General features: G+C 36.7%; 1 protein-coding gene across 4 annotated transcripts in view; it reads left to right on the forward strand.

The window, feature by feature from the left end:
- Positions 1 to 24,862, forward strand: part of RPS6KA5 (ribosomal protein S6 kinase A5) — a 72,613-nt gene extending 47,751 nt beyond the window's left edge. For 3 of the 4 annotated variants that reach the window (XM_019280535.2, XM_019280524.1, XM_019280531.1), the window contains 11 exons: positions 153 to 256; positions 8,885 to 9,035; positions 10,234 to 10,395; positions 11,622 to 11,747; positions 12,485 to 12,618; positions 15,494 to 15,587; positions 17,823 to 17,993; positions 21,361 to 21,552; positions 22,158 to 22,317; positions 23,318 to 23,481; positions 24,449 to 24,688. In XM_019280535.2, the coding sequence (XP_019136080.1) occupies positions 153 to 256; positions 8,885 to 9,035; positions 10,234 to 10,395; positions 11,622 to 11,747; positions 12,485 to 12,618; positions 15,494 to 15,587; positions 17,823 to 17,993; positions 21,361 to 21,552; positions 22,158 to 22,317; positions 23,318 to 23,481; positions 24,449 to 24,688 (1,698 nt within the window). Of the gene's footprint in view, positions 1 to 152; positions 257 to 8,884; positions 9,036 to 10,233; positions 10,396 to 11,621; positions 11,748 to 12,484; positions 12,619 to 15,493; positions 15,588 to 17,822; positions 17,994 to 21,360; positions 21,553 to 22,157; positions 22,318 to 23,317; positions 23,482 to 24,448 lie in introns of all 4 variants that reach the window. The other variant, XM_039552234.1, reaches the window with a different exon arrangement.
- The last annotated feature ends 1,477 nt before the right edge of the window (positions 24,863 to 26,339 follow it).

The raw sequence follows: 26,339 nt of genomic DNA on the forward strand, positions 1-26,339 counted from the left end.
GTTTATTCTTCATTGTATCCCATTTTGCCTTTGTATTGATAGGTAGGTTCTTCCTATGCTAGTTGCTTTCTAAGAGAATTGTTTTGTTCCTTCCTTTGTTAACAATTTTACTTCAGTGTATCATAACATACATAATTATTGTTGTTCTCTAGGCTGTTGATTGGTGGAGTGTTGGTGTTCTTATGTATGAATTATTAACTGGAGCATCACCATTTACAGTTGACGGAGAGAAGAATTCCCAAGCAGAGATTTCTAGGTAAGATTCAAAGCAGTGAAGTATATGTGCTTGCTAACAGATGATCCTTATAGTGTAATATATGTTTTATGAGAGTTTGTTAATTTAAAATTTAGGAAGAAAGTGCTGCCATGGTAACATTTTATGTGCTCCAGTTCTGTTTAATAGAATGACATCTGAAAGTAGATAGGTTTTATTAGCTAATAGAACCAACTTTTACAAAAAACCTGTTTTGTTTAAACTACAGTGGAACCATAGCTTTGTAGATACTTACCTGTTGCATGGTTACCATTGAAGAAGAATTCAAATGAAATATCAAATTGTATGTAAATAGAATTATCACATTCAAAATCTTAATACATTAGAGATATCTTTAGCTAGAGGTATTTTTTAAATCAGCTCTTGCTAGGTCACTCTGGCAGACTGCAGATTTAAAGTGTCAGAGTGTACCCTACTCCTACCTTTTTGTTACAAATAATGTTTATTTTATTAGTGTATAATATGAAACAAAGAAAGTGATCTTTGCGAGGCCCACTTGCATAACTGAGAAGAAATGAGTATGATACTTACAGAAATGAAATAACCTATACCATTCTTACCTTTTACACGTAAACTTCTTGTTATGTTCAGTAACCTCTACACTTTAGAGGTTTGTTTTCAGTACCTGTGTAAAAGCACTGGAACATTTTAAAAAGACAAACCAATAAGCTTCCCCAAAACACATAACTGAAATCTCTCCCAAAACAAACATTTCCTTTTACTGGATTTCTTTTGGAGCAGAAGTTGAGGTCTTCAATTGCTCAAATTACTAACTGCTGTCAAAATGAGCTTGTAAGTCCAGTCCCCAAAGTAAGAATAGTCTTGCTTCTATTGGAAGGTACTGTCATGCTTCTAACCCTCACCTAAAATCACTTGATATTTAAGGTTGTAATGGATGATAGAACATACCTCAGTTATTTAGATAATTTATTTCACTTACGCTATAAATTCAGGCAGTTTCTTGGCAAATGGAGGCCTGTGTATTGGTTTTTACTTCTCTACCAGAGCAGGAAACTTGGAGGGTCACTAGAAAAAATACAGGGGAGAGGCAAGTCCATTAACAAAACAAAATTCAGGACTTCACCATCTTGGTCATTATATTGCAGTTAAAACTTCAGTTATCTCTTTCTCACCTATTTAAGGTTAGGAGTTTGGTTGACTAGTTGCTTATGCCATGGCTGAATTTGGTAATTTTGATTTCCAAGATTTACTAGATGGGACTCTGAAGGAGTAACAGGTTTTTTTTTAGAGAGAACTTTGAACTGAATTTTACAGGTATAGTTTCCCAAAAACTGGGAAACTTTTTAGTTATGTATTCTACAGGACTTGACTTGGTAGGCCCTTATGTGCTCTTTAAGATAATAATATTTCTGATAATTTGAGTAACTGCAAGGTTGTTAACATCTGTCCTCTGACACCTAATAACTTATTTTCTGATCTTTAGTTGTGGCAAGTTTACTGTGTTGCTGCTCAGTCTGTTTTTGTTCTGGTGGGTGTTTATGCTACACATTTATAGACAGCAGTCCTGTAGTATTTCAGCTTTTATTTTGATAAATTTAGAAGTTAAATTCTTACAGTTTCCTATATTAAAGATGTTGCCCAGTCTTCCTGTTTCCTGAAAAAGCCTTTTCTTAACTCAGCTTGTGTTGTTCTATCTTACATACAGACAATTTATTCTTGTTGATGTTTCAAGAGGCTCTTGTTTAGAGGAAGGAAGAATTTACCATCTGAACAAAAAAATACTTCTTCCTTTTTCTTGGGTTCCTCTTGTTGATGCCAGTGCTGGTCCGATAGATCTAATTCCTTCTCCTCTTTTGTCACTTTCAATTGATAACCCTCTGGTTTACAGTTGAGATCTTTTTATTTCCAGCTATATTACTGCATTTCTGACTTGATTTCATCTGTCTTGTGTTACTTCTATACTCCTAAGACCCACTGGTTTCTGAACCCTTTCCATTGATAGCAATTTCTGTGTTGGATGACTTCAGTTTTGTGTGCTTGCAGTTTGTCATGAATGTTATGCTCCTTTGAAGAGCATATGAGAACAGTGCTGCTGCCCTGGCTGCTGCACTGAGTTGTGTGGGACCTTTTGGGGAATGGTGACTGCTGCATGCCTTTGAGAGCAACAGGAGTGTGTTTGGAGCTTTCCCTGAGGATAGCGTAAAGCAGGCAGAACAGAAACCAGCTATTGAGAGCTGCCACTGATCATGAAGTTACTGGCACTGGTACAGAGATATGAGTCGGTACAAATTTCTATCTTGATAGCAAAGTTGTTCTAACCAGAAATTATATTGGTTAACCTAAATATGCTTTAACTTCCAATTGCAGCAGACTTAGAGAATTCAGTTTTTTACTTGCTCACAAGCTCTTGAAAGCATGGTTTCCATGGCCTTTTATTTTTCTGAGTTTAGGGAAAAAAAGTCTTCTAAATGGATTCAGGTCCTTTTTTCATTTCACCTAGGTAGGAAGTAACCTTTGATATTTTTAGATAATATTACTCCTTTGTGTGGCACAATGGCTGTCTGGTGTTAAATCTAAGCATGAAACTTTATTCTAAAATATCTCTCTAATGGAGAGTTCAGTTTTTGTGTCAGAAATAATGTGTAGTTTCTATTTTTTTTTTCTCTTTCTGATGAGAAATTGGGTTGTTCTTTTATCATAATCTTTTTGGCAACACTGTGGACTTCTCTTTCATGGAAAATGCAACTGAAGTAAGTGTATACTTTACCTTACATCTCTGTCTCTGAAGACTCTTTGTTCACATGCTTGGTATTACGGGTTATTAAACTATTAAATTTAAAAAAAAATTCACATAGCTACTCCAATATCTCTCCTTTTCTAGTGCACCCTCTCCCCTTTCTTTTCCCTTGTTCCCAAATCTTCCTTTGATTTTTGAGAATTCTGAGCTTATATTGCTGCAGAGCCAGGGATAAGACTCATCCTGCAAAAGCATAGGCAAGGGCTGGGATTGATTACACACCCAGTATTTTCAGTTTGACTAGGAGTAATTTGTAGTGCTGAATTGAAAGACAGACAAATCCATTTTAGGGGGCTGACTTTTGAGGGTCCTGTCATGTATAGGACTTAAAATGAGCAGGAACGTTTTGGGGTATTAGTTTGCAGCTGCGCAGCAGCCTAGAAAATCTTACCAGTTTTGGGATTATGAATAGATAGAAACCTATATTTTCTTTTTCATTTGTATACATCTATAGATCTATAAAATAATCTCTAGAAGTATATGATGCCGTATTGGCATACTAATGCCAGTAGCAGCCTGGGGTCTTTGTTCGATGTAGTTGGTTAGACTTTATTTAAACTTCGTGGAGGACAGCTGAAATTTGACAATCTGTTAGATTCATCTATGATCCTGCAAGAAACCTTTTCTTCATAGAGCTGTTGGCAAGATGCATAGCAGCTGTATACTGGGATGCCCTTCTTTATTGATTTCCTTCTTTAATCTGTGCCTGTGAGAACTCTAGTGATTAAAAGAGCTTTTAAAAGATGGAACAGTCATTAAATCCGACTTCTAATTTGCATGGTGTCTTCTGGTATTTTTTCCTAGAGCTTATAGCTGCCTATCTATAATGTACAGCATTTGTAGGTTTACATGCACATCAGAGTGCACCAGTCACTCTGCCTATAGATCCATTCAACCGTTCAGTAAAACAGATGGTTTTAAGAAAGGTTTAAGTATTGTAGCAAAATTTCTGACTTGCCTAGGACCAGGGATACACATACGTATCTGACTGCTCCAAATTGGAATAAAAGAACAAGGAGTTTAGCATGACTTGTTCTGAGGTGACAGGATCATTCTCAAATATGAAGGTGAAAACTCTGCTTTGGAAGTCTTGTCCATTTGCCCTTTAACAAGGTTACAGCCTGGGGTTGCTTTCTCTTATTCCCTGTACATGCAGAGACATGTATCTTTTTGATGATGCTTGTAACACAATGCCTCAGTTTAGAGACCAGTTCAGGAGAAAACACTCTGGAATGAGTCACCTCCTTTAAAAACGGTTCCAACGATCCCTTTCAGCCAATAGGAAATGAATACTAGTGGATGAAAGTGAGAAAAAACCACCTCAACCGTTTATTGACAAAACGGAATGCCCAATGGGAAAAAGGTAAATAAATGCTAGATATTAAACTGTCAGACCTCGCCCCCCCACACACACTAGAACAAAAAGCCCAAAATGCCAGGGGAAAAAAAAAAACAAACCACCGGCTCGCCACCTACCTACCTACTGGTAGAAGATAGCAGCTTCTCTCTCAGGGAAAAAAAAACCACCTAAAAACCAGGAGATTCAAACAACAGTTTGGGCAAACAGGTGGGAACCTGACTCTCTGACATTGGTCCCCTCTTCACAGCAGATGAAAAGGGTGGGGTTGGTGTGCTTTCTCTCGCTGGCTCAGGTTTTCTGAGGTCTGGGGCTGAGACAGAGTGGCCCCTCTACTCCTGCTGGTCCTGACTGACTCCTGTCCTGCAGGTCCTGTTATCTCTGGTCTCAGAATTAAACTAACTGTCCAGTTTACCTTGGAAAAGTTGCCAAAGGATTGCTGCTGCAGCTTGTCCAAGGCCAGGGAAAGGGAAAAAACTTCTTGCCTGGGCTAACAGAAAAATCAAGGTAGCCGAGCAAAAAAAACAGACCCCGAGGCACCCTGGACACCTGGGGGAGTGAGGCTTTGAAAAAAAAACCCTGAAGAGCCCAAGGCTCCCTCCTCCTCTGCACCCACCTTAAAGATACAGCACCCATTTTTGGGCATAAAGCAGAGGATCAGGGAATAGACTATCCTCATACATCACCACAAGGCACACAATTCTCAGGGTACTGTAGAATTAGATTAAGCACCTCCTTTTCTTCCTTATCATCCATTAGTGTGTCCTTTGCATTATCATGTATGTTCTTGGTCTGCAGTATTTATGGGGAAAACTCATCAGAGCTCAAGTTCCTGAAAAACAATACCAGTGGGGTTACTCCTAGTTCTGCGTAGTCTGCCATAGAGAAGGGTAAGATGGAAATGATTCATGACTTCAAAGTGTTAAACTTTTTGACCTATGCAAGGGGTGGTTTCTTTGAGTGTTCAGTACAGCCAGAGTTCTCTCATCAGCAGGGTAATCTCAGCTTGCTGGAGCTCAGAGGGCTTATACCAGGCCAGGAAAGGCAATAAATACAGCAGAGTATTCCTTCAGCTTTCCCAGTTGCCACTTGGGATACTTAATTCTTCCTGCTTGCTTCTGTCACTGTTACTGGATCACTTCCATGAACAATGTGGACAACCCCATAAAAACATGAAACGTACAAAAGAATGGTGGTGATTGAGAAAAGGGTCATTAATGCTAAAGGCCATAGCTTCTTTACAGAAGCACATGCATCCCAAAAACGATGTTGATACATGCGAGCTTCCTTCCTCTGAACACTGTATGGGCTACTGTTAGAGCCTTGAGTGACTTAACTGTCAGTACAGCCCTTCAGTAATGTTGAACTAGTGAAACTGGGCTCTCTTTACTTGATCAAGCTGCTCCACAAATATCTGCTCTCTCACATGTTGATCCAATCTGGTCTTTCTTTTCTGGCAGCTTGATTTCAATCCTAATTAATGTGTGTGCAGCTTCACATACTTCATGATAATTTTATGTAGTTCCTGGAACTTCTAAAGAAGGTAGCTTCATTCTTCACTGCCTCTGTAATATGGTTCTGTGAACCAATCCAGAGCATCATCAGTGTTTTCTAATATCAGTCAACCTCAAAAGTATTTCTGAATTAAAGCCAGTGGCATTTATAAATACAACTTACAGGAGTCTCCTTGTAATGGAGCATGGCAAAATGCTGCCTTTCCTGCAGTGGGTTGGGTCATGGAGGGTCAACAGATGGAAGATACTTCTCAGTACAAAACTTACTGGATGTCTTCTGGAAATACAGTACAGCAAAGAGGAAAACAGTTTAGGAGGTTCCTAGAGTGTGTGGAAGAGAACTTGCTCTAGAATTTCCCTTTTGATTTCTAAGGACATCCCAGAGTTTCAATCTCATTGCTTTAGAAATCAATTTCAAAAAAATACTGACTGGAGGGGCTTTTACCCCTTCTGAGAGCCCAAAGACAACCTGCTGCTTTCCAGGATCTTTGCTACTTACCTTTCGGATTCTTTCATCAGAAAGGTTGATAAAGAAGCTTTTTCAGACTTCTCTAACCACAGTGATTTTCAAGCTATGAAAACACTGTAGATTTCATTGGTCCTCCTGTAAATAAAGTAGTTTTTCTATCAAGGTGTCCTGTCTTCTGTCTCTAGAACAGGAAGGTTTTCTTACTTCCTTACCTGCTTCCCCTTTCTGAGACTGGGTGATTTCTAAAGAGACTGAATCTTTACTTCTCCATCCCTCCTACAGTGTAAGAATACTCTTGTTTAGTGATGTTTAAATTTGGTAATAACATCCCTAATTGAAAAATCATTTGATAAGATTGTGCTTTCTTCTCCTTTTCTATAAAGTGAAATGTGTCCAGAAGTTGAAGAGAGGTCTTATGGTTGCTGTTACTTCTGCTAGCAGAATGGCTGTGATTTAGACCCTTACTGGCAGATCATCCATATGTCATTTAAAAAAACAATCCTGGACCTCTACACCATCTTAAAACTCAGAGTGTATTTTTCTAACTCCTTTCAGCGTTACTTAAACCAAGAGGTTAGCTTGCTTTGTCTTTGTTTGCTTGGAATTGGATACTGCGTCAGTAGAAGCTACCCCTGAGATGTGTGCATTTTGAACTTGGTTCTGTCCTTCCACATTGCCAGAACAGGATTATTTAGGAAGCAATCTGTTTGCATCTATTTTTGGACTAATCCAAGAAGCTAGAGATTTCAAGATAAAAATTTTCTCATGGGATAACTGACTCTAAAGGATATGTCATGCGTAACTTTCAACAAAATGTGATCAACTTAAGCTCTGGCAGAAACATGTAATAGTTGAGATTTTAGTATTGCCATGAACTCTTGTCATTTGAGCCTCAGCCTCTCATGGCTTCAGAATCTTTCAGTCTGTGTTTAGTGGAGGCATTGTAAGTCCTTCCATGAAGTCACCACAGTGAGAGTATGCGTCAGGCTGTATAGACACCAAGCTGTACATGAGGCAGCAATATGCCCTTGTGGCAAAGGCAGCAAATGGTATCCTGGGCTGCTTTACACAAAGTATGGTCAGGTTGAGGGATATGATCCTTCCGCTCTACTCAGCACTGGTGAGGCCACACCTGGAGTACTCAATTCCACTTCTGGTCTCTCCAGTGCATGAGAGTGATATATTGGAGAGAGTCCAGCAAAGGGCTGCCAAGAATCTGAGGAAAGGCTGAGAAGGGTGGTGCTCTTCTGCCTGGAGAAGGGAAGGCTCAGGGAGACCTCATCAATGTTCATAAATGCCTGAAGAAAGTGTACAAATAAGAGGGAACCAGGCTCTTTTCAGTGATGTATAGTAACAGGACCAGAGCTAGGGAGCACAAATTGAAACACAGGAGGTTCCCTCTGAGCATCAGGAAACACTTTTTTACTGTGAGTGTGACTGAGTACTGACACAGGCTGCCCAAAGGAGGTGGTGAAGTCTCTCTCCTTGGAGATATTCAAAAGGTTTCTAGACATGGTGGTGAACAACTGGCTCTAGGTAACTGTTTAAGCTGAGGGAGTTGGACCAGCTGACCTCCAGGGATCCATTCCAACCACAACTCTTCGTGATTCTGTATGCTAAAAAGTTTTTTGTGTCTCTGTTTTAAACCTGTTCACATGTCTTTGGCTATGTTACTTTCCTTTAGAGTCCTTAGCTTCAGCATTTAGATTTGGAGTAGCTGAAGGAAAACTTGCCTACCTCTTTATACAGAACTGTGGGAACTACAGATGTAAAAGATAGGTATTGAAATGTGATTCTGCTTAGGCTTCCAAAGTTTTGACTTCCACTGGCACAACTTGATGGTTTCTAGTTCTTGTATTGAAAAAGATGGTGTGGTCTCTGTTTACTTTCTTTACTTTGTTTTGAGGGGAACACTGCCCGGCTCCCTTGATTCATCATTACAGTAAGCTGGATAGTCCTAGCCTTTTTATAAAACGTCCTATAAAACACATTCTGTGTTTCTGATTAGTCCTATTACTGTTCTCTAAAACTTTTCCAGTTATAGTGCCTTCTTTTGAGACTAGGGCATGAGCGCTGCACACAACATGGAGGGTGCAGGCAAACCTCCAATGGCTCAAATACAGGATTTTTTTTTTCTTTATTTTCTAATACTTTTTAATATTGGAATTACTTTTGGTTTGACTGCTGTTAGGCATCAGGTTGATTTCTTTGTGGAGCTATCTGTTGCAGCTATGAGATTTCTTTTAAATAGTAAGCTCAGTACATGAAATGAGGATTGTTCTCCTTTTGTGGATTGAGTTACATAATGTATCTCTCCAGAGGTTGTGTTTCATGCCCACAATTCCTTAAACCTTCCTTTATTTAAAAAAAGGTTGGTTTCATATTTGTCATACTCCTGCTTTTGGGTACAATAGAAGTTTAAGTGAAATGTTAATGCTTCCATTAGTATGGTAAATCTCTAACTCTCAACATTTTAAGTAATTACCACATTGTTATTTTGTTTGTTTTAAAGGAGAATATTAAAAAGTGAGCCACCTTATCCTCAAGAAATGAGTGCTCTGTCTAAGGATATAATTCAGCGGCTTTTAATGAAAGACCCCAAGAAGAGGCTAGGTTGTGGTCCCACTGATGCTGATGAAATCAAACAGCATCCCTTTTTCCAGGTAAAGCAAACAACAAAACTCACCAGATCCCACTTACTCTGCATGAGTGCCTGTGAAATCTAAGTCGAAGGAAATTCTGTTATTTTGTTAACAGAACTGCTTAGAGACATGTTAATTGCATGAATAATGGCACTGAAGTTAGTAAGAATATCCATGTGCTTATGTGTATGGATTTTGCGTGTATTAGAAGGGCGTGCTAGGTTTTTAATATATTGTCTGTATCTAACAGTTACTTGAAGAAGCCAAAAGACACACTGCTTAAATCAGAAGGTTTAATGCAAAACACTGAAATTGTGTTATGTTGTCTGCTGGGGTTTTTTTGAGAGGATTTTTTTAAAGATTGCCACTAGCATTACTAGTAAAATTTGAATGTTGATAAAGTTCACTCTATTTTCCTTGGCCTAATTAAATCTTTAGTCTTGTTTAGTTAATTTTAATTCTATTCAGATTTCAGTGTATTAACATTTGCTTTCAAACTGTGATGAAGACTGAATTTGTGTACAATATCTGTAGTGTTCCATCCACTGTAGCTAAAATTGTGTGCTTTCTTTGAAAAAAAAAAATTATGTATTTATGGTGCTTCTGAAGTTAAGTAGAGTTAAATGGAGTTAAACTTCCTTAATTCACTGTTTGTTTTGGGAGATAAATTTTGTCATCATATAACACTTTCTATTCTTTACTTAATTTCAGTTCCACTCCTTTACAGTAACAGGGCAGTTTTCTCATAACTGCTATTTCTATGCTTCCTCTTTCTAGTCATGCCTTTAAGTAAGAATTTGGAGGTTTATGCTCTCAGGGCTCTGAAAACTGACATCAATAATTAAGCATAGAAATTGGCAATGAAAAGTTGAAGATACTACATGCATGCGCTATGGTTTACAAAAATATAAATATTGCTTATTCTGAAAAACAGGAAGAAATTCAAGGACCATCACGCTAGTTGTTTGGCTCATCTCCACTGTTAAATTTAATTACGTTGATTTTCTTTTTGATTGGATTTTGTCTATGTACAAATAAGTATGATACTACTTGGCTTTACCTAAGCAAATCAGTGGAGCATAATTTGAATATTTTTCATCTGCCTGTGAAAAATAGCAGATAGAGTTAGGACTGTGTGTCTGGACAAGTCTCTCTTTCCAATATCTCTTTATGTTAAATTTTCATTTCATTCCAACTTACTTTCCTGTTTTTTGTTTAGAATATGAATTGGGAGGACTTAGCTGCCAAAAAAATACCAGCTCCATTTAAACCAGTAATCAGAGATGAATTAGATGTCAGCAATTTTGCAGAGGAGTTTACAGAAATGGATCCAACATACTCTCCTGCAGCAACCCCTCAGACTTCAGAAAGAATATTTCAGGTATTTTAAGAAATCAAATTAATTTTTTAAAAAAATTCCCCATGTATAGCTAGCTTTTTTTTTTTTTTTTTACTTCCTGCCTCGAAGTTCTTGGAATTAATTGTGTAATTTCTAGTCCCAGTTCCCCGGGCTTTTTGTTCAACAATTGTAAAATGAGAAAGGTGGAAACAGTCTTATTGCAAGTATGAAATTCCTTGTCTCTCCATTCCCAGCTGAATGTCCTGCTTGCTGGACTAAAGTCAGTCTGTTCTTTATTGATTCTTCATACCTTATGAGTCTTGTCATCTTGACTCCATCAGCGTGGGCTGCCACCTTCAGCAAGAGCAATGTAGTTCACCCATTTCCCCATTATGCGCTAGTTGAAGTAATCCTTTGGAAAGTGGGAGCTACCTGCAGAGCTGAAAGTAGGTCCTCCACGTTTTGTAGGAGTGCTCTAGTTATTAGACCGATGTATACAGAAGAGTAACAAAGCTTTCCTTACTGTTCCCTCCATGCTACTAAAGAGCAATTTCTTCTTAGACTGCATGGTCTGGATGTCAAGTGGGCAGAAACAGCTCACGTGCAGTCGGCTTGGTACCAAAGCTGCAGAGGTGAACAGCAGTTTGGATTGCTTGTTCTTCTCCCCTTCCTTGTGCTTGTTTGTTTTTTATTGTCTGTTTTTGAGCAGCTTAATCCTTAGGGTACAGGAATGTGGCATCATATTTTGGAACTTGTTAGATTTGCAGTGACTGTAGCAAGCAGGTTATGCATGTCATAATACCATCTGATTCACCCTGCCGGGGTAGTCACAGCTGTTGTTATGATACTCAAACTTGGCCCATAATTAATATAATGTTTATATTGTTTATCCATTTAAAATTGTTTGATGCTTACCTTGCAACATACAAACTATTTCATGTCTTAACTTTAAGGTGTCATGGGAAACTGGCTAGTTTGAAGTACAAGCCTTTATCACTATTGTAAAGCAATTGTAACTGAGCCAGATTAGCATTAATTAGAATTCTTGTTGTATTATTGTTATGTCTTTAACTGTGGAGGATCATATAACCAATTCCAGGAAGATACCTGTTCATGTTGAACAGAGAAAATTACAATTTCTCTACTATGATACAAAAATTCTGATTTCTTTGAAAAATTCTTCTGAAACCTGATGTTTCATATGTATTATGATAGTTTATGTACGACAGTATCAAGCTATAACCTTTTCTGATGTTTTAATTTCATAGGGATATTCTTTCGTTGCACCTTCTATTTTGTTTAAACGCAATGCAGCTACAGTAGATCCTTTTCAGTTCTATGTGGGGGATGAGCGACCTGGAGCTACAACTATTGCTAGAAGTGCTATGATGAAGGTAATAATAATATCAAGACCTAAATTAATTTGGTTAAATTAAAACTGTTTATAACTTCCCAAGCAGCTAGGCTACAGATTACAAAATAGGCATCATTCATTTTTCTGTTCTCTGTAATGGCTCCTCAGATGATCCAAGCATCTGATGATCCATCAAATCTTGCATGTGATACTATTAAGAAGCAGTTGAAGTTTGATCTGAAAAGTGAGATGATTGTCTAGTTTTCCAGAAGACTGAAGTATAGTAGTAGTAATAATAATAATAATACTCCTGATAGTTCTTGTTCAGCCAACCATTGTAGATATTTTTGAAGCTACTTTAATTATATCATAATTCCTTCTGTGTTATATTTACCCAAAAGAGTGTATACTCGTGTGAAGCCTTATAAGAACACATGCTATTGTGATGTCCTCAAATGAGCACATAGTTTTGTGGATAAATGTATGTATGACCATTTTTGATCCTGTTTGTCTGAATATTTTGTATCTTCAACTGTTGTAATAGTAATGATTTATTTAGTGGTTGTTTGTTTAATGTAATGTAAGCTTTACTCTTTGATTGTTAGAATAATTTTTATGCATTTTATTAAATAAAATGTAAGATTAATTTTATTAAAAAGAGAGCTCTTTTACAATTTTAAATGTAGATAAAAAATTCTCGTGGAACTTTACTCTTTGTCTTTGACTGTGTGTACTGAAAGTATTCTGCAAAACTAAATACAGACAGTTTCCTAACAGGACTCTCCATTTTATCATCATTATGAACTGGATCTGAAAGAGAAACCATTGGGAGAAGGAAGTTTTTCCATTTGTCGAAAGTGCTTACACAAGAAAACTAGCCAAGAGTATGCAGTAAAAATAATTAGCAAAAGGTATAAATATTCTGTAAGACAATAAAAATATTTTCTTTGCTTACTGTCACCCATGGAGTAGAATAATGTTCACTACATTTTTGGAAGTAGAAAAATAACTTTAAAATTATTTCTTGTTCTGTGAATCTACAGACACTTATTGCAGCCTTAGGACCTTTAAAAGATTCTGAGAGTCTTTTGAAATAAAATGTTATTCTTCTTGGGACACAAGAAGAAACTTAGAGAGTACTTTTCTGGTTCCTAGTTGTATTCTACCGTTATTTCCCCTGATTTTGCTCCTAACAAAGTAAGATTTAAGGCTCTTCTATCTTGAGACTGAAGTGAACTGAATGTAGGCTTATGCTAGCTCCTTCTCCTAGGCAGCCCACTTGATTGCCTAGGATACTGCTTTTAAGAATGGTCTGCAATGTGGGTTGCCTCAGATCTAATTGTGTGTGTGTGTGTGTGTGTATAAAATGGAATTAGACTATGGAATTGTAAGTTGCATCTTGTTTCCTGGGTGTTCCGAAGAGAACACTACAGTGGAAGCAGCTGACTTGTTTTGTACACGGGTACTGTCTGGTTCTCTTCCAGAATGGATATCTCTGGGAGTTTCTGCCCAGAGAAAAATAAAGATAAGGGATTCTTTGAGGAGCAGATGGATTTTTGCCTTCATTTTGCAGAGTTCATTAGTAAGTACGTCCCTAGTATGTTGTAGAATGCTGGCAGGAAAGTAGGACTGTTCTGCTATCAGAATGATAGTTCACAGTGATCTCTTGTCCAAGACATTTGGCTGTACCTCTGTTTTCCCAAACTCTGGAAGAAGCTGTCCACCAGACTTAAGTGTTTCATCATATGCTTTTTGAATAGGGTAAGTTCAAGAACAAGAAGCCAAAGTGTAGGTGTCTGAGTTAGTTTTCTGAGGTCTGCTAAATTGATGGAGGCCTGCCTAAAACTATCTTACACTAGAAATGGGATTCAGTAACTTAAACATAGACATCTACGTAGTGCCATTTTTTAGCATCTGTTGGTGTCTTCTCTGTCCTCCAGTTCCCATCAGTCTTGTGACTACTACCTTTGTGGCTGAGCTGTAGGTTAGTGCTCCCATTTCATCTTAAGATAGTGTGTTTTGTTTCTGGATAACAGTGAGCAGACTAGTACTGACTTTTCCCCTAGAACTTAAGTTTTAGAAATTATGTCCCTAAATTTTATTACTCATGGGTTCTTTTGCTCTTTCTCCTTCATCTTGGCGGCTCAGGCTAAATGAAGGTAAGAAGTGATCTGTATACAGAGATTTAAATTTTTTTTTAGGATTGCAGGGTATGAGCAGACTCAGCATGTTTGTACAGTATTTAGAGTTAGCAGTAAACCCACGTGCTGAACAGTTGGCCAAAACCCAACTTGAATAAGAATCTCTAAATACTATTGCTCTGGGGAGCACACCAGTAAATCTGGCTAAAAGGAAAAGTATAAGAAGTTTCTAGCACCTTCTCTGCCTCAAAGCCTTTCACTCCTACTGGGCAAACGTGCCCAAAACCAGAATCTTAGACCTAGGGAAATCTTTTCATGATGCTTGAGGTGAAAGCTGGGATGAACAGTTCCTCTGTGGTGTTGCTTTTTAATAGTGCTGGATGTGCCCCCAGCCAACAATTTTAGGTTTATCTGTGTGTCTGATGACCACTGAAACAGTGGATCTCTGTAAACTTGCTTGAGTTACTGTTCTGGAACATCCCATTTGTTTCTCACAAGGTTGTTTAAAATCTGAGATGGTAACTATTTACCGAGAGGAAGTATTTAGAAAAGCCCACATACAAATTTCAAAGGTTAATGCTCATGATGCTGAACCTTTTTCATCTATTTCCAAGGTCCACTTCCTTCTGTTAGTAGTTTAGGGGGAAAGACTCTGAGAGTCAGGTTTTTTAATTCCTTAAGGACCTGAAGTCACTTTCAGTTAAAAAACTTCACCAGCAGAGATGCAGATGGAACAGCTTAGTTTACTTGTTGATTATATGAAGCCTACAAGAAAGACAGAATTCTCTTGCACAGAATTCTCATTGTGATTCTCATCCTAATTAAGGAAAAAAAAAAGCAAACAAAAATTATGAACACATGTGGTGAGAGATTCTATCTGTATCTGTTACCCGTAAAGCCATTCTCTGAGTCAGTACAGGGTTAGCCTTTCTTGGAGAGAGTTTTGGCAAAAATCTTCAGGCATTAATTGCCAAAAATAAATTAATATATCTAAGTAGTGGAAAAAAATGTTCTTCTCTGTCACCATTCTTGCAGCTTTTATAATGATCACCATTTTCACTTTTTATGGCTGTAGATTTCAGTACTTGAAAGAGAACTTATGCAGTGATTTTTCTCCAGAGGTAGTCTCTTATCTCTTCCATTTCAGATTTTTACAATGGTCTGGTTTGGGGGTCATTTGCATAACACAATTCATATATAGACAATGTTTCTCTTTTTCTAGTAGAGCTCATATTTTACATACCATTTTGGAAGTACTTGTCCCCATTAAGAATGGAATAGGATTGGGCCAAGATAAAGGTGAACTAACAAATACTGGTAGTAACAGAGGTGAAGTCAAATTGCTCTGGACTAAGGGCATGGTTTGTTTTAGATAGAAACTATTCTATAATATCACATCAGCTTTTGCTGTAGGAAGTTGCAATTGCATTGAAAACATTATTTGAATTGGGTGTGGGTTTTTTAATGTACTAAATTGCAGGGTTATGGGGAGAGTTGTTCTTCACTTTTTTTTAATATGCATTTAATTGTGTTCAAGTGGTTGTAATAGTAAAAAAATCTGGATTGCAAGCAGTTAAAAAATAACACTTGGAATGTGCAATTTGCTCAGTAAAATTGGTACAAAATGACTGCTCAATTTTTCCAGAATGGAAGCCAACACCCAGAGGGAAATAACAGCTCTGAGACTCTGCGAAGGACACCCGAATGTAGTGAAGTTACATGAAGTTTTTCATGACCAGGTATTTTGAAGAAACTATAATCAGCACCTAGCAAACACATCGCCATGTGTTTTTCCAAGAACTTTTTGGACTTAAGCATACTGTAACTGTGGAGGCAACTTTTTTCCTAGGGCTTTTGTCTAATCACGATAGAAGATGAAGCAAAAATTCTGCATTCAAATGATCTTGCAGTTACTCTAGCAAATCAAAACAGTATGTGAAAAAATTAGAGGCTTGGATTCTGTTTGTTGTTCTGTTCTTCAGTGTCTTTGTTAACCATCCTACAATGTGTTTGTGGCCCAATTTCTGTATCTATGATACTGAAATGTGTTATCACCTTTCCCCCAGGGTCATCATAAATCTTAAAATAGTATTTGTGAATTAATTTAGAAATGTTGGAAATGAAGATTATATATCTAGCATCTTTTCCTACACATTAGTAACTTAATGGAGATAACCAAATAGCTTGCCAAGTTACCAAATGTGAAAATAGAGCCTCTATTTGAAAGTGCATTAAGATCAGTTTATTTAGATACCTTAATTGTCTTTTTCTTTTAATGTAATGTAAACGCCACAGCATGTAATAAACCATAATTTGATCTGAATTGAAAGTTGGCTCTGGTTTGAGCTAGGGTTTGGACCAGATGTCCTGTAGAGCTCCCTTCCAGCCTAGACTGTTCTGTGGTTCTGGTCTATGATTTTGTAATGGAACAAGGGATCTCTGGCCTCTCCACATATCCCAGTCTGTCCCCCTCAAGCTGTTTATACTGGGGCCAGCAGAGAGCTCATGTAGAGCACTTCTGAAATGAGCTGAGAGGATACACTATCTGTACTGTAATTTTTAACAACAAGAAAACCCTTTTTTTTGCATATAGGTACAGTATGAGTACACGTGTAGAACAGGACACTTCTTTCCTTTGATTAAATTGAATGTACTAAATTAAGAAAAATGTTCTCCAGACTGCTCTGCAACTGAATAGGCTGCTCTAAACCAATCAACCCCCACTTTTTTTTTAGCTGCTTCTGGTAGCTCCCAGGTTACATTTCAGATTACCTGCTGACAGTATTCTGAAGACCAAAACTGTTGAAAATTTTCTAGTTTTGACCTTTCTGCAGTTTGTCTTAATAATTTCCAGTATTTAACTTGCTCTGATATCAGTTTGTTCAAATTCTACATTAGTATTCCAATCATGTAATATTGGGTTGCAGTCTCTTGATGAGCCAGAAGTTTTCTAGTGAAAAAAGTCTCGTTATCCTTTCCAATTTCCCTGTCAGCTACTCCTAAGGCATAAAGAAAGCTTTGCAGCAGAGGATGTCATTCAAGCACTACTAGACACCTTGCTTATTCTAAGAAGTTACTGCTTTCTGTCCACAATAGCTCTGCTTGTGTTCTTTGGTATCTAAAGTGTACGCCTTCTGACTATTGCTTTGAATTCCATTTTTTGGCCTCTTCCCAGAACTTTTTGCTCTGCTTGCAACTTTTTGTTACTGTTATTCAGGGGAGGGAAGGGCTGGAAGCTGTGGCAAGCCTACATCCATTGCCTTTTGAGAATGCTGACTTCACTTCCCCATTCCGTGAAGTCTGCTGTTTCTCTAATGGCAAGACATTTGAATTGCAATTGACTGTGTGCCAATGTCTTTGACCCTGCTTATTGATGGCCTTGAAAAGAACAACCTTCTAAAAACCCATTGCTTCTTTAATTTAAAAAAATGCTCTTTAATTTTTGGGAAGGTGTCCCATGTAATTCTAATGATGGAGTAGTTTTGGCTACTACTCTGTAGGGGATAAAATCACAAGTTCTAGATAATCCTTGAATCAGAGGTAAAGTTTCAGGGTGTTTTTAAAGGATTTCATAACATTTAAGAGGTTAACTCCTTATGCATATTAATAGATATATATATTTATATCAGAAGAGGCTTAAGCAGCAGAAGTTTAGCTTTTTCCAGCTTTACTTGTTAGCCTAAGTAAAGCCATTTCATCTCTCTAAAAATTTATCCATTTAGCTGGTGGCATTGTGTTTTTGTTAATAAATATGGGTGCACGTGGGGAAGACTTCATTCTTCAGTCTCAACAAGATTGATGGAAAACATGCCATCTGAGATTTGGTGCTTGTGTTTGGCCTTCCAAATTGCTACAAGCAGCAGTGCTATTTTTTCAAATGTTGAGAACCTGTCAGAATAGCACCTAGCTCCTGAGTGAGTGTTGGTTCGTAATGTTACATTTCTAACATGCTGTATTTTTCTTTATTGTTTCAGCTTCACACATTCCTAGTAATGGAATTACTGAAGGGAGGAGAATTGCTTGAGCGTATTCAGAAAAAGAAACATTTCAGTGAGACTGAAGCCAGTCACATTATGCGCAGACTTGTTTCAGCAGTGAGCCATATGCATGATGTAGGAGTAGTCCACAGAGATCTGAAACCTGAGGTATAGTGATTGTAGATACATGTTTAGACAATAAGTTATTAAATGTCTGGAATGTGATGTATCTCTGTTTCTCTAGCCTTTGTTACAGAGTTTTCTATTTCTGTATTTTAAATAAAATGTTACCACTTTTACTTTGCAAATTCAGTAGATATTTTTCTGTTCACAGGTAAAAGTAACTGTTAGGAAACATTTTTAGTTCTGTAGGCAATCTCTACTCTTGTTTAAAAACGTTCTTTGCCTATTTGGGGACATTTTTCACTGTCATGTATTTATTGTATGAAACAGTTCGTAAGCAGAGCTAGGTTGCTTGGGTACTTTGCCTGTACATTTCCACCTTTTGTTTGATCTTAATTTCCTCAGTAGGGCTTCTTTTCCAGTTAAGCACAAAATGAGGACTAATAGAGATGTGAGATTTGAGTTCAGTGAGTTCAGTAGTTTTTCAAAAGAAACAATTTATCAGTATGTATTTTTTAGTGACTGCTTTTCTGATACTTTGTTGTTCAGCAACATCTTGTCTTCTAGACCATTCCATTTACTCTTGTAAAGTTGACCACTGGCTTTGTTCTGCTTCCTGGAGCCAGTGTTTCTTGGGTGCTTTTGCCAACAGTGGGTTGGGATGTGTTTTCTTGAGCCTGAAAATAGTGTAGATTAATGTTGATTCATCCAGTAAGGATGTTATATTGTTGGGTGATTACAGCCATCATACCCCAGGAAATAGCTGTTCCTTTTGTATCTGGAGTTAAAAAATAATCCATCATTCCTACTATCTTTTTGTAATATACCTTCTGTGATATGAAAAACTTGGTATTTTATAGTAATTCCAATTCAGCTGGTAAAGAGGTCTTGTAGGTGTTGCTAGTTGTTTTTGAAAACCAATCCAAAATATACGAGTTTGAAAGAATCTCTGTCCTGGGCTCCTGTTGTAAGTAAACAGTTAAAGAAGGGCTATTTTGAAATTCTAATGTGTGAGTTGAAAAAGTCATCAGAGAAACTTTCTCCAAGAGTCACATCATCAGGGTAAGGAAACATCTTTAGAAACAAGTAATTATTAAAAGGACAAAACCCAACCCCCCTTTCTCTCTTCTATTCTTACCATCTTAGTCTTACTACCACTTTGAATATAAAGGCACAGTAAAGCAGAGCTTCAGCTGCATGGTAAATTAGGCAGTCTTCAATTTTACATTATGTTCAAGAACAGAAGTCTGGGAAGTCCAAGTAATGAAGGGTTAGCAAACAGCTTGCAGAATCTATTGCCTCCACAAAGTTGGACTTAACCTGCTCATCTCCTTCCTGCTTGTTGTTTTGAAAGTTACTGTTTTAGGTTCTGACATGAACTTAGTATGGGATATGCAGGTTTCCCAATATAGATATGGTTAGTGTACTTTTCTGTAAAAAGATGTATAAGAAATTCTGTTGCTTTTCTAAGAATTCCATTCAGATTTTTTTGATGTTCAACTTTGACATCTAATGTGCTACTAATAATTCTTTTTTTAGAAGTCTGGCTGCTTAAATGTAGCTAAGGACGAGACTTTCTGAATTTCATGAACTGAAAGACTTCTATTTAGCAGTAGTAACTAGATTACATGTGTTGGTCTACAAAACAGAGGAAAAGTACTGGGTAGAAAATAGAGAATTCATAGGAATAAAGAGTCTGTGTAGCATACGTGACCATATTTGGAGCCTCTCAGTAGAGGATTTGAGGAGGACTGTTTCTGTGATCATTAATCTGTGAACTGGGTTCTAAAGGTATTACAACAAAACGTAACAAATAAGAGAGACTGGTTTTTATATATCCATAAAATATATGTGGAATATAGCTGTAAATATTTGGGGGATGGGAGGGTTCTGAAACACACTTTATTTGCCTAATCAACAGGGAAGCCTGAACCCTATGTAGGATACTTGGACTGTACCTTTCTTTCCATGCATAACCAATTTAATTTTTGTCTTAAGAAAGGTCTTTTTAAACCAATGTTACTCATTCTTGTAGACTATATAACATCACCATAGAAAAAGGACAATTATATTAATCACTTAGCCTTGTATGAGTATTTTTGCTGATGTTAGGCTTCCTTCAGATCCATTTTGCACAACAATTAAAAACTGACTTCTCTGAATGTGCATTAATCTATTACAGCAGTACAGAAAGTAAAAATACTAAAATACTGTTTTGTAGCAGCTACTTTCTTTTATCCATAATGAATGATCTCAGGTTCTCCTTATTGATCTGCTGGCAGCCTAGCAATCATTTTTTACCCTTGTTTATGAGTTTGAAATTAATTACTTTGTGTGAGTCATTCACCTTTTGTATTACAAAAGGGCTATAGGATTTCTAATATTGAGACGTTTCCTAGCATTCATAGATTAAACAGTAAAGGCAATAGCAAAATTATGCTCTTCTCTCAAAAGCTGAAGGGAAGAGTAGAATAAGCTTATAATTCATCTTGGCCTCAGACAGTTTTTCTATGACTTAGCTCCCCTCTTGTATCTTCCTTGGCAGATGTAAATACTTGGGGGGAAAAAAAAGAAGCAGATTGCCGTATATTTTCTAAACTGATAATAGCTTGTCTGTTTTCAAGTCCAAAGTGCCACATTCTAGTGTGTAAAGCTGGAATTCTCAGGATTACTGTACCAATGTCTCTACCTTGGTGTAAGGACTAGGTTTGTGGTTGGACTGTTACGTGGCCTTCAGTGCTTGAATCCCGTTGGTACCAGGTCTCTTCCAGAACACATGTCCGTACTAGCTTTGCCACCTATGCCAGCAAAGACAGCTCTGAGTGCAACCTCTGAGCTATTGGTGCACTTCCTAACACCACTTCATACCAAGGTACATCTTTTTACCACAGTCCTTCACTTTCAAACAACTCTTGTGCATTATTGTCCTCAGGACGATAATGTGTTACCACTTGAGTACCAAAGACTATGCAGTCACAAGACAGGACAAGCAGTGGGAGTCCCCCACACAAGAAAGCTGTTGTTCACAACATGCCAGAAGGAAGTGTAAGCTTAAGAAAATTTGCTTTTGTTTGAGGAAGAAGGCAATTCTTCCATCTCCAGACATGTTGAGGTCTTAGCTTTTTCTTGTGTTCCCTGAATTCTTTTCTCCACTGTTCTCTGCTACGTGTCCATTTTCATTAGTAATCTCAGAGCTGCCCTGACTTGCAGGTATGCAGAGGGCAGGTAAACACATCACATTTCTTACAACCCAGAGTATTGTTATTTTCACTTTTCTCTTCTTTCCCCCAGTGTCTCACAGTTCACCTTTCCTCTAAATAATGGAAAATTTTCTGCAGTAATAAATGTAGCAAAATAATTATAACTAATTTTCTACCCAGTGCGGGTATTGATTTTTGTCTTTGCTTTTCAGAATTTACTATTTACAGATGAGACTGATAATTCAGAAATAAAAATAATTGATTTTGGCTTTGCTCGTTTAAAACCACCTGATAATCAGCCTCTTAAGACTCCGTGTTTTACTCTTCATTATGCTGCCCCGGAGCTCTTGAATCACAATGGTTATGATGAGTCTTGTGATCTGTGGAGTTTGGGGGTCATTTTGGTGAGTGCTTGAGGTTTTTAACTGTAACTTTATTGCATGTATTTACTTTTTGTTAAAATGCAAAGGACTTGAAATTATTTCAGATGTGAATTGGGTATATGCTGAATTCAAGGGAGGTGAAAACACTGCTGCACAAATAATATGTTCTGAAGACAGATCTTTTGCAGGGACAGAAATTTTTTTTTACCAAGTAGGAAATAAAATTTAACATTCTTGGGAATGAAGAAATTACCTGATACAGTTAGCTTCTTGCAAAGAGATAAACATGCTAGGGGATTTTACAGGCTTCCATGTAATCTTTCTACAGTTTCAATTCAGAGAAGGAATCCACCTGTATTTTGATCTACAGAAAATTAGTTTCATTAGGTATAAATAGGGTAGAAATATATTTTGTTCATAGCTTCCTGGAATGGATGAATGTTTTTTTTCTAACAAGGACTCCAGAGAAAGTCTTGCATGTTTTACATTTTCTACAGCCTTAAAGTTATGCTAGTCCAAGTTTTATTGCATAGCATTGGTGAGGCAAACAACAGCCCTTCATATTTAACAATAGAGTTGTCCATAATATACTGTGTTTCCTAATGTTGCTTTTGTTCTTGTGGCAGTACACAATGCTATCAGGACAGGTACCTTTTCAGTCTCAAGACAGAAGTTTAACATGTACCAGTGCATTGGAAATTATGAAGAAAATAAAAAAGGGAGAATTTTCCTTTGAAGGAGAAGCTTGGAAAAATGTTTCTGAAGAGGCTAAAGAGCTAATTCGAGGTATGTATTTATAAGTATTTCATGTATATTATATTTTTATTTCAAAAGATAAAATTCAGACAACCATACAATATCTGGATGCTGTAATCAGCACCAAAGCGTCTAACCTGACAGAGCAATATCCACAGCTTGAGCTATATACTGACCTCTAATACAAACAACGAGTAGAGGTGGACAATCAGAATGCATTACAAATTGCTTGTACACCTAGCAGAGTTTTCTAATGTGGTAAGATGCTGATAAGGTTAGTGGGATTAGAAGGAAATGAAGAGCTTCAGAAAAAGTGAACTCACTCTTACAACTTATTTAAAAGCAGAGTTTTTCTATTATGTTATTTTTGCTTTTCTAAAAAAACCGAAACAGCTTATGAGATAAATGTCTTAAAAACTGAGCTTTTGCAGAAAATGAATTTATTGCTATTTCTTTTCCATTGGCTCTTTTAATTCCTGTACCAAGCCTACTTAGTGTTATTTCTGAGCTACTTCACTGACGTTTGCTGTACTTTGGGTCCCCTTAAGCTTTTGAGCATCTAATTATATTTTCATCATGAGCTAGATACCTACCTTAATTCTACTTACATGGAGTTCTTAATTTTTGTAGAAGCAGACTTGTAAGGAATTTTTCTGCCAAAAATGTAGGGATTTCCAGATTCAGACTTGAGTGGATTGTGCAGGGAATCTGAGGCTTACTCTTTTGAATTTCATCCTAGACAGGTTTTAAGTGAAGAAATCATTCGGTAGTTCTGAGTTTGTGTAAAAAGAGATGTGAGTTACCAAACAGTTAAATATCAATTTTTTGCTTTTAAGATCCTTCTGGAGAGGATGACTGTATAACATTGTGTGAGCCTTATCTAGGATAAATATTGGCATACCTGGGATAAATATTGACATTAGTTACTTATCAAAGCAATGCATGAGATTTTATTAAGAAATACTTGCATTTTCTATTGAACAAAGATAAATAGCTCACAGTTTTAAAGAATGTAATGTGTTTCTATTAGGACTTCTTACAGTGGATCCAAACAAAAGAATTAAAATGTCCAGCCTGAGATACAACGAGTGGCTTCAGGATGGCAGCCAGCTCTCATCTAACCCTCTAATGACGCCTGATAACTTAGGCTCTTCAGGAGCTGCAGTGCACACATATGTCAAAGCCACTTTCCATGTAAGTTCTGAGAAATGTTATGTCATGTGCTATGTTTTGTAATGTGTCATCTAGATTTGTGTATATTTTGTCTTAACAACAATACATATCTGTCCTATAATTAAGTAGGTACTTATAGCTGGATTTATTTTCCTCAATAACATTTCCTCATAGCATCTCTGATGGAGTACATGAAAATATGGATGATGAAGCTTGAAGAAATTTCTTGAAGATATTTATATTCATGAGGATTTGGGCATTGAGTGCTGTTCTTGAAATGGCTATTAAAAACACTTTATTTCTTAGAGAAATCTATTAAAAGGTCTTCAAACTTTTATAAAAAAAGACAAAACTTTATATTTAACTCAAGGAAATGTTTTTGTCCCGCTGGTTACTAAAATGAAGTAAAATTTCTGGAATATATGTATGTTTTATGTTTTGTATCATGTTTTTTATATCATGGATGCTTTTTTAAGTGGACTTACTTGTCTACTCAAAAAATCATTTGAACTGCAACTGTAATTCACAATCACAGTGTTGATTCTCATGATACCTTCCACAGAGAATAAACCAAAATTGAGCAGATTTATGCTGAAATGCTTGTGGGCTCTTTTTAGGAAGGAGAGAAGAAGAAAGTAATTGTTTCTTGGAGAGGTCCTGATTATGCAGCATAATTTGGGCTGAAAGAAAAACTGTAATTTAACAGTGTCCTCTCTGAAAATGTAGTGTTAAATAGGTGAAGGCTTAATAAAAATACTTCTAAAGTAAAAAGAACAAGGAGAGGAAGACATCAATTAATAATGTTATATATTGGCTCTTATGTACCTGTAAAAAGGCTGGTAGAATCATTCTTACAGCTACAATAGGAATTAGTCAAGAAATTACGTTTTATCTTCTGATGTATCATAGACCACTCACAATAAGTGATGAGGCATAAAATGTGTTAAATCTCTTGAAAAACTTAGAATTACCTTCTATTTTTAAACAGGCCTTTAACAAGTACAAAAGGGAAGGATTTTGTCTCCAGAATGTGGACAAGGCACCTCTTGCAAAAAGAAGGAAAATGAAAAAAACAAGTACAAGCACAGAGACACGTAGCAGCTCCAGTGAAAGTTCACATTCTTCTTCCTCTCATTCTCATGGTAAAACTACACCTACAAAGACATTGCAGCCCACAAACCCTACAGACAGCAATAACCCAGAAACCATCTTCCAGTTCTCCGACTGAGAAGCAGAGAATATCCTGTCTCGAGGAGTTAAGTGGTTATAGACTTGGCAGTACCTGTATTGTCTTCTCCCACCCTTCCTCCCTGTGGCTTACAGGCTGCTACAGGAAGACGTCTTTTGCTTTAGAAATTTATTTTAGTCATACCTTTTTAGCTTTGTAGTTCCATACATTTCTTTTTAGTATTGTTTGGTATCACTGGATATAGTATAATACTGTTATACAACAAACATTGTATTCTCTGAGGGGTAAATTACTGGTGTGCAGTCAAGCTCAAGGTGAGGAGCTGTGCTGCTCATGGTACCGCTTGGAAGAAGACTGTTTCTCGGTGTCACAACCTTCCTCCCAGTTTCTTCCCCACTACTCAAAGAAAGGAAAGCTCTGTAACATATATAGAACTTTGGGATCTTCTGCTTTTACCCAAGCTCTGTGAAGAATGTTATAGAATTTGATTCTTTGTGCATGTAAAGAATCATTGGTACAATGCACCAAAGCAGTATAGTACTTTAAAGCCTTTTAAATTTATGGTTACATTCTGTCCCATTTATTTGAATTTTCAGATCAAAATGAAGCACTATGGAACTCTTATTTTGTTTTAAAAAGTAACTCCACATATCTTGTTTTAAACAACTGAGAATAGAAGTCTTAGATTTTTTTTTATTTATTTATTTTTTTAAACGCATCTAGGGTAAAAGATATCTAATAAGGTGAGATGTCTAGTACTGTGATACAATAACTTTTTTTTTGAAGTTATTAACTTCTAAAAGATTTTACAGATTCTAAAATGTAATGCTATAAGAGAATATTAAATTTCGTATTTGATGCTTTAGAAAATGGTCACATGTTAAAATACCTATTTCAAGATTTAATTATAATTTATATTTTCTTTTTATATTTACACAATAATTTTAAAATACTAAGATTTTTTTAAAGATGAGAAAACTCCAGTTTCAACATTTGTTATTATAGGGTCCATAAAAATGCATACCAAGTTATTTGAATTTTGCATTGTGCAAATATGGCAGTTTAATAGTGACTGTAAAATATTAGAATATATGTTTTATTTTTTGCACTTTATAACATCCAAGGGAGATGTTTTAGAATAAAGTGCACTCAGATCTCTCTTCCTACAAGGTGCTGAGCACTGTTTTACTGGGCTGAATGACCTGAAATCCACCATATTTGGTGGTTGTGGTCATTGTGAAGGAGAATTCTGTAGTTTGCAGGAGTGAATCGCTGTATATTACCCACTGTTTTCATTCCTTACTTTAAAATGCAAAGCTCTTTCTATCTTGCTTTTACATTGTATATAACAAATACTAGACCTGGGCACCTTGTGTAGTGTAGATGTCAACAACTTATGCACTGGGAATACTAAAGGGAAATTATATTGAACACTGTGCTTCACAACTTGTTCACTGTGGTGTTCTACAGTGAAGTATTTCCTACTGTGATAGTATAGTATGTACATAACTGTTTGGAATCATAAATGTGACTTACAGAAACATCAGCATAAACTTTTAAATCAGTATATTTTATAAATTTATGGAGAGCTCTTTTATAGCTTGTATTCTCAATGACTAGGGGTAACTTAAGTGCTAAAGATGACTCCAGTTTTGCAAATGCTTACATGTGTAAGTTTCCACTGAAGTCA

Source organism: Corvus cornix, chromosome 5, assembly GCF_000738735.6.
Source record: "Corvus cornix cornix isolate S_Up_H32 chromosome 5, ASM73873v5, whole genome shotgun sequence".
NCBI classification, from domain to species: domain Eukaryota; kingdom Metazoa; phylum Chordata; class Aves; order Passeriformes; family Corvidae; genus Corvus; species Corvus cornix.